The sequence below is a fragment of the Schistocerca piceifrons genome, chromosome X, assembly GCF_021461385.2.
Source record: "Schistocerca piceifrons isolate TAMUIC-IGC-003096 chromosome X, iqSchPice1.1, whole genome shotgun sequence".
Lineage (NCBI taxonomy): Eukaryota > Metazoa > Arthropoda > Insecta > Orthoptera > Acrididae > Schistocerca > Schistocerca piceifrons.
In genome coordinates, this window is record NC_060149.1 from 295,278,993 (window position 1) to 295,292,130 (window position 13,138).

The 13,138-nt window shown below is 40.5% G+C and overlaps 1 protein-coding gene across 20 annotated transcripts in view; it reads left to right on the top strand.

The window, feature by feature from the left end:
- LOC124721411 (twitchin) overlaps positions 1-13,138 on the top strand; it is a 377,390-nt gene that overhangs the window by 146,534 nt on the left and 217,718 nt on the right. For all 20 annotated transcript variants that reach the window (XM_047246370.1, XM_047246371.1, XM_047246372.1 and 17 more), the window contains 7 exons: positions 1,225-1,527; positions 1,783-2,067; positions 2,309-2,620; positions 7,604-7,733; positions 8,619-8,791; positions 8,918-9,045; positions 9,132-9,285. In XM_047246370.1, the coding sequence (XP_047102326.1) occupies positions 1,225-1,527; positions 1,783-2,067; positions 2,309-2,620; positions 7,604-7,733; positions 8,619-8,791; positions 8,918-9,045; positions 9,132-9,285 (1,485 nt within the window). The remainder of the gene's footprint in view (positions 1-1,224; positions 1,528-1,782; positions 2,068-2,308; positions 2,621-7,603; positions 7,734-8,618; positions 8,792-8,917; positions 9,046-9,131; positions 9,286-13,138) is intronic.

Below are 13,138 nucleotides of genomic sequence, written 5' to 3' on the forward strand. Positions count from 1 at the left end.
AGCCTCTTTGTATTTTCTGTCCAAGAAATACTTACTGATTATTTGTGCTCCTCTGATGTTCATGACACAAATCTGGTTTTATTTTGAATGTGCCTCTTCCAGTACATTACCCTATAAATTAAAATCATATTTGTTACTTATATAAGAACATATACATTTCTAATTATATAGAAACAAGTGACGAAGAGTCCCAGTGATGAGGAAAAGTATTTTGAGATTTGACTTTAAAAGTGTGCAGACTCTCATTAACCAGAGAGCAGCTTCAGTTTAAACAGAAGAAACAAAAAAAATGTAACTGAATATAGCTGTGATACTCTGTGTTTAATTCAGATATTAACAAACAGTAAATATTACTGCCAGTATTGTCAGAAGACTCATACATTACCATTCTGCTTCAAAAGCCATGATGTTTGCTAACTGTACAATTATATTGGTAGAGGTCCCAACAAATCCTACCAATCACAGCAAAGAGAATAATGGCAGATGCCAACAACTAATTCACAGCAAACAGCTTAACCCTTAATCTTACAGAAACTCATATTGTACAGACAAATAAAAATGACTTCTAAATACCAGAAGTAGAACTCAGTGGGCACATATTAAATTAAACTGTGTGTAACGATCATGTGCATCCATGTTAATGAAAACAGATGGCACATACACTTAGATAAGCTAAGCAAGAAGCTCAGTTCTGCTTGCTTTGCAATTAAAAATCTACAGGGTAACAAGTATTGAAGTATATCAAAGAAATGTAAATTAGTTACAAACTACAGTGTGCACACACTTTATTCAACATCTGAACATCACTACAAATACTCGGATTTAGGTTTTGACATGTTTGATATGCCTGCCATCACTGACGATAATGTGGCACAGATGAATAGTGAAATTCTGCATGACCAGCTGAAGTGTCGGAACATTGATGCTGCTGATGACCTCCTGAATGGCTGTTATCATCTCAGCAGTGGTTTTGGGGCTATTGCTGTACATCGTGTCTTTAATATAGTTGCACAAAAAGGAGTGTTCAGATTCAGAGAATATGACGGCCATGAGATCATCTTCCAAAACCTTCATGTACCATTTAGCAGTCACTTTGCCATCAAGGTGTTTGCACAAGCTCAGATGTTTGACTAAAATTCTTTGATATCTCACCCCCCCCTCCCCTCCCCTCCCTCCCTCTTGCACCCATAATATTGGTGTGTCTATGTTTATTGTATGTTTCAGATGAACCTGGGCGTCCTGGAAAACCTGAAATATTTGATTATGACAACAAGAGTGTCAGCTTAAAATGGGCTAAACCAGAAAGTGATGGTGGTCGCCCTATAACTCATTACACTATTGAGATGAAAGACAAATTTTCTGTAGACTGGGTAGAAGTCTGTAAAACACAAGATAGTACATGTGAGGCAAAAGTTGAAGACCTGAAAGAAAGAATGGTGTACCAGTTCCGTGTCCGTGCCCACAATAAGGCTGGTGCAAGTGAGCCAAGCGAACCCACTGACACCCATGTCTGCAAACACAAACACTGTAAGTGTCACAAGAGAGATGATTATATATTTGTGGTAACTAAGTAATATTTGTTTTTGAAGTGGTGAAATTATTTTTGACATTGTGTACATATTTCTGTATGTAGTTCTGTATTATTGATTATGTATGTATTGTAGCATGGTTTTGCAAATTAATTTTTAAAAATTGGAAGTATAAGTTCTCAAGTATCTTTACATACTTGTACGCAAAAATGACATATTTGACTGTAGCAAGATATGATTTTCCTTTCCTCAGTGAAACCAAGAATCGATCGCACAACATTCAAGAGTGTTACAATCAAGGCTGGCCGAACTCATAAATGGTCTGTGGACATATCTGGTGAACCACCACCAGCAGTTACATGGCTTTGGAAAGATTCTGTTAAGCTTGTACCCACAGAAAAAATTAAAATTGATAATGTCGATTATCATACTGATTTTACTATTATAAATGCAGTTCGCCGAGACACAGGAAAATACACTCTGATTGCAGAAAATGCTTCAGGGAAGGACCAGGAGACAGTGGAGTTGACAGTTCTTGGTACGTCTTTGATAAACGTGCACTCTATAATAATTTTAAAGCAATGACAACAGTTTAAATAATATTAAAATATGTTTGCCCATTGTGGTTCATCACTGTAAAATTACCTTCATGCTGGGTTCCCTCTGTATTTCTTCATGTCTCTAATAAGATGCAATTTTTATTTAAACTACTAAATTTTAGGAGCTCTTAGCTTAGTGTAAGCAGTATATTTTGTAAAATGCATATATGAATTTTATAGGCAAACCAAGTGCTCCACAAGGACCACTTGAAGTGAAAGATGTTACCAAAACGTCAGCCAAAGTTAAATGGCAAAAACCAGAAGATGATGGTGGTTGCCCAATAAAAGAGTATGAAGTAGAAAAAATGGATCTGGCAACTGGAAAATGGGTTAGAGTTGGTCGAGTTCCTGGAGACCGGGAGAACCCTGAAATGGAGATCACAGGATTAGAACCAGGTGCTGAATATAAGTTCCGTGTGACTGCAGTTAATGATGAGGGTGATTCTGAACCGCTTGTTACTGAAAAGGGAACTATTGCAAAGAATCCTTTTGGTAAGTTTTATTTGTGTATTATTTATTAAAATGAATATATGCACATAGAATATATTTTTTTGTACATTTCAGTAGGAGCAAAGCACAAGAAAGAAAAAGTAGTCTATATATTTACAGATTCTTTCTTCTGTGCTGTATTCTGCTAATGTGACATTAACACTGTATGTTTCTCATATAATTTAATTTCATGTTTATATTGTTACTGTGATTTGGTAAAGATGTCAGAGTGCTCGAAAGTTTAGAGGAAGACAGTTGCGCCAGTCCATATATTACTAGAAGCAGTCCTTTTCCATTTAGTACACATTTGATCAACTGAATGTGACGGACATGGTCAGGAAATGAAACATGTCACAATACTTGAGAACTATTATTGTATGATATTGCTGTCGTTGCACTGAAACAGTAACAGTAAATTGTTACTGTTGCATCTTCACTCTTTGCCCAAACTTGTTTTAGATCTGGGGGCGATCTGTGCAGCAGATCAAAATTGATAATCAAAATATAAATAAAATATGGTGATTGGCTCAAATAGTGATGTTTTCCATGCTGTCTTCAGCTGAAATGAAATGATCATATGGCATTGATGGCCAGGAGTCCCCACCCGTGGAAGTTCAGCCGCTAAGATGAAAGTCTTTTTAGTTGAAGTGACATTGGGCGACTTGCATGTCAATGATAATGATGATGACAACACAACACTCAGTCGCCAAGTGGAGAAAATTTCCAACCCAGCTGTGAATCGAATCTGGGCCTAGCGTATGGCTGTCAACGAAGGGGACGCATATATCTTCAGTTATCCTGAATGGAATTGAAACCTCTAATCTGTAGATGGCATCTACCTTCAATGCATGATACTGTGTAATAATCCTAATGAGAGGCTGACAAGGGATATCTGAACTTCAGAAAAACATGAATTGCAAGATATAATTCAGCAGAAATCCAAGTGTTCAGCCCAACAGTACTGGCAGCAAACATGATCCTGAAAAAACAGTCTACATATTAAGTCTGTTGACAGAAGAGAAATTTCATGAGAAAGAGACATAGCCTGTCGTAGAGTCTAAAAGGAAGATGGATGAGATAGTAATTTTGCAATTTTTGTGTAAAAAAAAAAGTAATACAAGTATAATATGTTTTCCATAATTCTGTAACAGATTTTAGCCAGTGATATAGGGTTACAATGCACAGCAGTCCAAAGACCATTTTTTGAAAATGATGAGCATCTTCCTCTAGTCACTTGGAATGTTGTATTACTCCAGTGACAACTGATAAACAGCTGTTGGAATAGAAGAAAGTTCTTTCACATAATTAGAATCGTACACATATTTCATCAGATCCTGTCACCTATTCTCTGTTATGTGTATTTTCTATTTCACAACCACTTATCTCAGTATCTATTATTTCAGTTCATGTATAATGATTGAAAGGAGGAACTGTGGTATGACCTTCCTCAATGAAACAATTTTGGGCAACAAAATTTAATATTTCAGCCTTTTATGTGTCATCTTCAATTTCGATTCTAGCGTGATTACAGTGTTACTAGATACGTGAGTTGTACTCATTTATTGACTTTGTGTAGGACCAAAATTCCTCATGAATTTTTAGCAGATCAGAAGAGAGAATTTCACTTCTAAATTCATTGAACACCTATTATGTCACTCTTTTTTCTTTTAATTTTGATTTAATTCAGCTTTTGTTAGTAAAATGTGCTCTGCCTTCATTCAAATCTATGGTGTAGGCCACTTTACTTTCAGGGAACCTTTCTGAAATGATTGATGAACTGTGGAGAGTCTTTCCAGTTCCTCACGACCTCACATGCCACATGTCTGTCTAAGGCATGTTATACAATGCTCTTGAATGTTTTAGATTTATGTGCCTCATTTTCTGCCCCAGTTATGAATATTTGACTTTGACTGCTCAGGTACTCTGCAATCTGTTTCTTGTTGCACTTGTGAACAAGAATAGTTTTCTGCCTTCCTAAATATTCCTTTTTGTATTCAGTGTTTGAAAAGAAAATTTATTGGGAATATTTCCAGATAATTCACTGTGCCATCCTCTGATGTGATGCTATTATGGTCACTGAGTGTCTGAGATTTAATATAATACAGAAATTTCTTCAAATTTTCTATCAAGTCAGTTGATAGAATTTTATTTTAAATTAGTTGAATGCTTTACACATGGTTCTCCTTTTGTTGTTTTTGGCTTTGTTCAGTTTTTGCTTGCCTATAAACAGTCTGATTATGTTTAAATTTGCAGTGAAAGTCTCTTTGCTTTTGTAGCAGTTTACTAATGTGGCTGTCGAAGCACGACGGGTTTTTCCCACCCCCACAACATTGCTTGGCACAACCCTGTCTAAAGCATATTGCACAATACTATTGGAATTGATACTCAACATTGTCAGTTCTGGAGATGTAATTTTCTTTTTAACCACTCAGGTAATCTGAAATCTTTTCTGTATTACTCGTGCTAAGCAGAAATACCTTTCCACTTCTCTTTATATTCCTGTTTACAACCATATTCAGTGATGCAGTAATGGCCTTATGATCACTGATTCCCTGTTCTAACTTCATTGAAAAGTTTGGGCCTGTTAGTGACGAGTAGATTGAATTTTATTCTCACAAGTCAGTTCTCTGATCAGCTATTCAAGGTAATTTTCAGAGAGGGCATTTAGAACAATTTCTCTTGATTCCAAGTCTTTACTACTCACCTTGAGTCTCCAAGTCTACAGCTGGTAAATTTAAATCTCCACCTTATCCGTAACATGACCAGGAAATGTGTGCAAAATATTCTGCAGGTTTCCCCTCAGATGTTCTGCCTCTACTGCTCCTGTGTCAGAGGGTCCATACAGGCACCTGATGACCATGTTTGGAATCTTCAGAGACTGCCTTTGCCAGACATTCATTTCTAATACCATGGGGACAAGTGGAAATTCAACAGTGAAATAACCTCTTGGTTCCGTATTATGTGCCTGTTGATAACTGTGATCCTTTGTTGCTCATAGTTATCAAGGAGTAATGCATTTTTTCTTAGTAAAAACACCTTTATGCAATTCTGCTACAAATTAGTCTCCAAACTTAACTAATCAGTTGAAAAGCCAATTAATTTATAATTTATACCTGTAATCACACTCTGTGACTGAAAAGAAGTGAATAACATAGAACTTTACTTCTTAATGTTTCTATGTGAATTTCATATCTGCTGTTAACGAGACAGGTTACTTAGTTTTTGTACGGTATTTGTCATCTAAGCCTGTTCTACCTAATTTTAATATGATGTACTAAAGAATTGTGTGAAGACACATTTCTATCGGACCACATAGCATCATTTGTGGTAGAATTTTTAGCACAAGTGTAAATGTCCTTGAAAACTGTTTCCTGCGCAGAATATACACTCCTGGAAATTGAAATAAGAACACCGTGAATTCACTGTCCCAGGAAGGGGAAACTTTATTGACACATTCCTGGGGTCAGATACATCACATGATCACACTGACAGAACCACAGGCACATAGACACAGGCAACAGAGCATGCACAATGTCGGCACTAGTACAGTGTATATCCACCTTTCGCAGCAATGCAGACTGCTATTCTCCCATAGAGACGATCGTAGAGATGCTGGATGTAGTCCTGTGGAACGGCTTGCCATGCCATTTCCACCTGGCGTCTCAGTTGGACCAGCGTTCGTGCTGGACGTGCAGACCGCGTGAGACGACGCTTCATCCAGTCCCAAACATGCTCAATGGGGGACAGATCCGGAGATCTTGCTGGCCAGGGTAGTTGACTTACACCTTCTAGAGCACGTTGGGTGGCACGGGATACATGCGGACGTGCATTGTCCTGTTGGAACAGCAAGTTCCCTTGCCGGTCTAGGAATGGTAGAACGATGGGTTCGATGACGGTTTGGATGTACCGTGCACTATTCAGTGTCCCCTCGACGATCACCAGTGGTGTACGGCCAGTGTAGGAGATCGCTCCCCACACCATGATGCCAGGTGTTGGCCCTGTGTGCCTCGGTCGTATGCAGTCCTGATTGTGGCGCTCACCTGCACAGCGCCAAACACGCATACGACCATCATTGGCACCAAGGCAGAAGCGACTCTCATCGCTGAAGACGACACGTCTCCATTCGTCCCTCCATTCACGCCTGTCGCGACACCACTGGAGGCGGGCTGCACGATGTTGGGGCGTGAGCGGAAGACGGCCTAACGGTGTGCGGGACCGTAGCCCAGCTTCATGGAGACGGTTGCGAATGGTGCTCGCCGATACCCCAGGAGCAACAGTGTCCCTAATTTGCTGGGAAGTGGCGGTGCGGTCCCCTACGGCACTGCGTAGGATCCTAAGGTCTTGGCGTGCATCCGTGCATCGCTGCGGTCCGGTCCCAGGTCGACGGGCACGTGCACCTTCCGCCGACCACTGGCGACAACATCGATGTACTGTGGAGACCTCACGCCCCACGTGTTGAGCAATTCGGCGGTACGTCCACCCGGCCTCCCGCATGCCCACTATACGCCCTCGCTCAAAGTCCGTCAACTGCACATACGGTTCACGTCCACGCTGTCGCGGCATGCTACCAGTGTTAAAGACTGCGATGGAGCTCCGTATGCCACGGCAAACTGGCTGACACTGACGGCGGCGGTGCACAAATGCTGCGCAGCTAGCGCCATTCGACGGCCAACACCGCGGTTCCTGGTGTGTCCGCTGTGCCGTGCGTCTGATCATTGCTTGTACAGCCCTCTCGCAGTGTCCGGAGCAAGTATGGTGGGTCTGACACACCGGTGTCAATGTGTTCTTTTTTCCATTTCCAGGAGTGTATATCAGAATTTTTTATTGATAAGCTGTACATTGGAAAGTTGCTGTGCTTTGTTCCAGTAACCACGTGATTTAATGCTGAATATGTTTCCGTGTAATAATTTCTTCGTACAAGAAGAAGTATACAAAAATGTGATATACTAAAGAGATTTTGTTTAAATTGAATTCTGTCATTTGCAGATGAGCCTACAGCACCTGGTACGCCTGAGATAACAGATTATGATAATGAAAGTGTAGATTTGAAGTGGACTAAGCCTGAAAGTGATGGCGGTGCACCAATTGAAAAATACATTATTGAGAAGAAAGACAGGTAAATTTCCAAGGATAAAATTTTGTGTCTTTCACTATAGTGAATGTAAAATAGTTGCTTTATTTTATTTTATTAAACAATATGTGACTCCCAAAATTTTGGTGAAAAATGTAAAATGTAGCTTGTAAATGTACTTAATCAAGAAAGTATGAAATAATTACACAGCCGTGTTCTAACTCATGTAATCATACGAATGTGTCAGTGCAACTACTTCCTTGCATTTTGTGTCCTTTTTCTGTGTCATTATTCACATTTGTTGTTGGATGTTTGGACTGTATGGCTGTAACTGCAATTAACAAATAACCGTTCATTGTGTATATTGTTAATGAACAATTTGCAGTGTTCAGTAAAATTTTTCTGGGTTTGTGACCGCGTTGTGAACACCCTGAGGAAGGTCGCATGCAACTGGGACCAAAATGTTGGTAGTTTTATATAAATTGACAATATGGTCAAAAACTCAGAAAAATTTTCTTGAATGTGACAATGGCTGCGGAAGCCTATGTTTATAATTTGTAGCTTGATTCCCTCTGTCAATATTTTTGATTGTTAAATATTAATAGCTTTACATGAAAAGAATTTAACTTTCTGGTAGGCTTCCAGGCAACAAATAGTTTGCTGAGGCATAGTGCAAATTATGTTACCCTGTGCACAGTGCTGTTTCTGTTCGTAAAGTTGAACCTTATCTTCGTATGCTCCTTAACACAATTTGGACATGGCAGAGGTGGCATTCACTTTACTTTCTTCCTTCATTTTCAAATTCTTCAGCATGCCAGTTGTAATAAATGCCATGTGTAGTCAAGAAATGAATTTTTATGAAGTGTTTGTGAATCATTTTTGTAATCACTAAATTTCATCTGAAAGTTTTTCCGTTTTTTTAAAACAAAGGTTTAAGCCAGACTGGGAGAAAGCTATTGAAGTTCCTGGAGACCAGTTAACAGCAAAAGTGCCTGACCTTAAGGAAAGGGCAGAGTATCAGTTCCGAGTAGTTGCAGTAAATAAAGCAGGGCCATCACCAGCTTCAGAACCAACAAAGACACATCTTGTCAAACATCGAGCATGTATGTCCATAACAGTTTTTTTGAATGTTTACATGTAATATATTCATTTATAAAATAGTTTGTAGAATCATTTTAACTATACTTGCCTTGCTGTTTTCTTCAAATATCTCATTTTCTCATATCTAGTGAAGCCACGTATTGATCGAACAAACCTGAAGCCAATTGTTATTAGAGCTGGGAAAAGTGTCAAATATGATGTCAATATTCGTGGTGAGCCTCCTCCAGATGTTAAATGGTTTCTGCAGGATACTGAGGTAATTTTGTAATAACATTTAATTATGTATGATAATGCTCTCATCGTGTTTTAATTTTAATGTATACATGTCTCCCAATTTTGTAGGTGAAATCAGAGGGCAACTATGAAATAATAAATGTTGACTACAATACCAAATTTTCACTTAATGATGCAGTTAGGAAAAACTCTGGAGTGTACAAAATTGTTGCAGAAAATCAACACGGGAAAGATGAGGCAGAAGTTGAGATTACTGTACTTTGTAAGTAAAATAACTTTGAAGTTAAATATTATGGTAGTTTATCACTACATTTCAAGTACACATGATCTGCATGTGTCACCAGAGTATCGTCAGTCTTTGGCCACTCTGTATCTTGACAACTGTTGCATTTTAAAAAGTAATATAATTCACTGCATGAGGTAGAATCTAATATTTTCAGTGATTAATTCAGGAAAGATATAAAATTTCTTCTGTGTCTTTATGACCATGTACATCATAGCTACTGTGTGCTCTTAATGAATCTTAATTCTTTATGTTTTATGTGTATTTCAACAACAACAAAACATATTTTATTCCTCTCAATTTTTTATCCCTACAGTATGTCACTTGATGAAATTTAGTTTAAAACTGTACTCAGTATCACTGTACATATAATATTGTTTGTGATTTTGTTTACATTATGATTGTTAATGTCTGCTAGGATTCATGATTTCATTTATCAAATTATTCAGGCAGTTAAACGGAACTGAAGGGAAGAAAAACTTTCTGCTGCAAATAAGGATAAATATGTTGATGTTGACTTGCTGTTAAGCAGATTAGATTTCTTCCATTCTATTAAGAATTCTCTTGGAACCAAGTTCGTGGTTTCCACAAGTGCAGTGCTGTTTTCCCCATTTAACTATGCCAAATACTGGCCATGGCCCAAGCAATGCAGGTAGTGTGGATGCAGTTTAACATGAAACATCACTGAACCAATGACTTGTTTGATTAACAATACTTTACTTGCACTTCTTTCTTTTTGTGAAAAAAAGTAACTTTCAAAATACACTCCTGGAAATTGAAATAAGAACACCGTGAATTTATTGTCCCAGGAAGGGGAAACTTTATTGACACATTCCTGGAGTCAGATACATCACATGATCACACTGACAGAACCACAGGCACATAGACACAGGCAACAGAGCATGCACAATGTCTGCACTAGTACAGTACAGTGTATATCCACCTTTCGCAGCAATGCAGGCTGCTATTCTCCCATGGAGACGATCGTAGAGATGCTGGATGTAGTCCTGTGGAACGGCTTGCCATGCCATTTCCACCTGGCGCCTCAGTTGGACCAGCGTTCGTGCTGGACGTGCAGACCGCGTGAGACGACGCTTCATCCAGTCCCAAACATGCTCAATGGGGGACGGATCCGGAGATCTTGCTGGCCAGGGTAGTTGACTTACACCTTCTAGAGCACGTTGGGTGGCACGGGATACATGCGGACGTGCATTGTCTTGTTGGAACAGCAAGTTCCCTTGCCGGTCTAGGAATGGTAGAACGATGGGTTCGATGACGGTTTGGATGTACCGTGCACTATTCAGTGTCTCCTCGATGATCACCAGTGGTGTACGGCCAGTGTAGGAGATCGCTCCCCACACCATGATGCCGGGTGTTGGCCCTGTGTGCCTCGGTCGTATGCAGTCCTGATTGTGGCGCTCACCTGCACGGCGCCAAACACGCATACGACCATCATTGGCACCAGGGCAGAAGCGACTCTCATCGCTGAAGACGACACGTCTCCATTCGCCCCTCCATTCACGCCTGTCGCGACGCCACTGGAGGCGGGCTGCACGATGTTGGGGCGTGAGCGGAAGACGGCCTAACGGTGTGCGGGACCGTAGCCCAGCTTCATGGAGACGGTTGCGAATGGTCCTCGCCGATACCCCAGGAGCAACAGTGTCCCTAATTTGCTGGGAAGTGGCGGTACGGTCCCCTACGGCACTGCGTAGGATCCTACGGTCTTGGCGTGCATCCGTGCGTCGCTGCGGTCCGGTCCCAGGTCGACGGGCACGTGCACCTTCCGCCGACCACTGGCGACAACATCGATGTACTGTGGAGACCTCACGCCCCACGTGTTGAGCAATTCGGCGGTACGTCCACCCGGCCTCCCGCATGCCCACTATACGCCCTCGCTCAAAGTCCGTCAACTGCACATACGGTGCACGTCCACGCTGTCGCGGCATGCTACCAGTGTTAAAGACTGCGATGGAGCTCCGTATGCCACGGCAAACTGGCTGACACTGACGGCAGCGGTGCACAAATGCTGCGCAGCTAGCGCCATTCGACGGCCAACACCGCGGTTCGTGGTGTGTCCGCTGTGCCGTGCGTGTGATCATTGCTTGTACAGCCCTCTCGCAGTGTCCGGAGCAAGTATGGTGGGTCTGACACACCGGTGTCAATGTGTTCTTTTTTCCATTTCCAGGAGTGTAGGAAGTGTCTAAAAACATATTTTCGTTCACATACATCTTACCCTTTCAAGAAAATCTGTGCAATTCCTCAAAACCTTTTCTGTTAAATTTTCAAAGAAAATGTGATTATTTTTAGTTGGAAATGTAAGATTTATTGTGTCTTATTTTGAAAATGTACTAAAAGTAAATTAAAAGTGTTGTCAGCTATGTTATGCAGGAAATACATAAAACCGTGTGGCATGTTAACAAAAGTATATAAATGGAAGAGAGACAGATGGAGAATCATTCTGTTGACAATATGTGTCACAAATGGATAAGTCACTGACATTGGTGACTTTGACAAAGAGCAGATTAATATGGTACCTGGGGATGAGCGTGGTAAAGCTGATTGTTTGTGTGACGCTGTCATGAGCATCTATGGAAAGTGATTGAAGGATGGTGAAATCATGAATAGGTGACAAGGTGTTGGACATGCATGCCTCATCACAGGATCTAATCTGTTCTGTGTAGTGGCATTGGCTGTGGTATGGCAGAGTACAATGCTGGTGCAAGCACAAGTATTTTTGAACACACTGTTCTGTGCATGTTGTTGAACGTGGGGCTCCACAGTAGATGTCCCTCAGGATTGACAGAATCATCAATTACAATTACAGTGGGCATGGGATAATTGAGATTGGAATGTGAGTTACTGGAAACTTGTCACCTTGTCAGATGAATCACATTTTTTGTTGGATCAGGGTGGCTGTTATTCCTGGATACATCATCATCCTGATGAATGGTTGCTTTGGTGTAGGCTGTTGGACGCATTATAATGCTGTGGGGGACATTTACCTGGGCTCTCATGGGACCTTTTGTAGTAACTGAAGGAAGCACGATAGCTGTGGTCTACTTCAAGATTATTACAGACCACCTGCATCCATCCACGCACGATGTATTCCTATATGGCAACGGCATCTTCTAGTTGGGTGACAGTCCACGTCACAAAACCAGAGTTGTGCTATAGTTGTTCCAAGAAAATGATAGATAATGTATGTTGATGTGTTGGCCCCAAAGACACCTGATCTGAAACCAGTGAAACATGTCTGAGACACTATTGGGTACCAGTTCTGTGCCCACAGACCATCAGCCCATACTTGATGGGAACAGTTTGACTTCTGTGAGGAAATCTGGTGTCACACACTTCCAGTACTACCAAGAACTTGTCAAATTCATGTCATGTAGAATATTTACTGTACTGTGTTTCAAAGGTGGACCAACACACTATTAAGCAGGTGATCATAACATTTGTACTCAACAGTGATAATTCTGATATAATAATACATGTGTGTATGCAGCTGTAACGAAAATATAAAAAAGTAATTAACCTGTAGGATTCTTTGAACATCACAATACCTGACTAAATCTGATCATATTTTGAATATGGTGTGTCACCTTGCTTTGACCTGATAACCAACATCCGCGTGTGCAGTGAAATTGGAATTTCACTGATGTGCTATTTGGTGTTACACAGACCACTGCAGTAAATGAAAAACATCACATGCTGCAGAAAATATTGGAGGAGTGCCTGGAGTTTAAATCCCAAGTCTTTAGATTTGTAGTCTGACGTTTACCTGTAAGCCACCGAGCCAGTGCCTACTAGTATATTATTTGGGTCAGTGTTT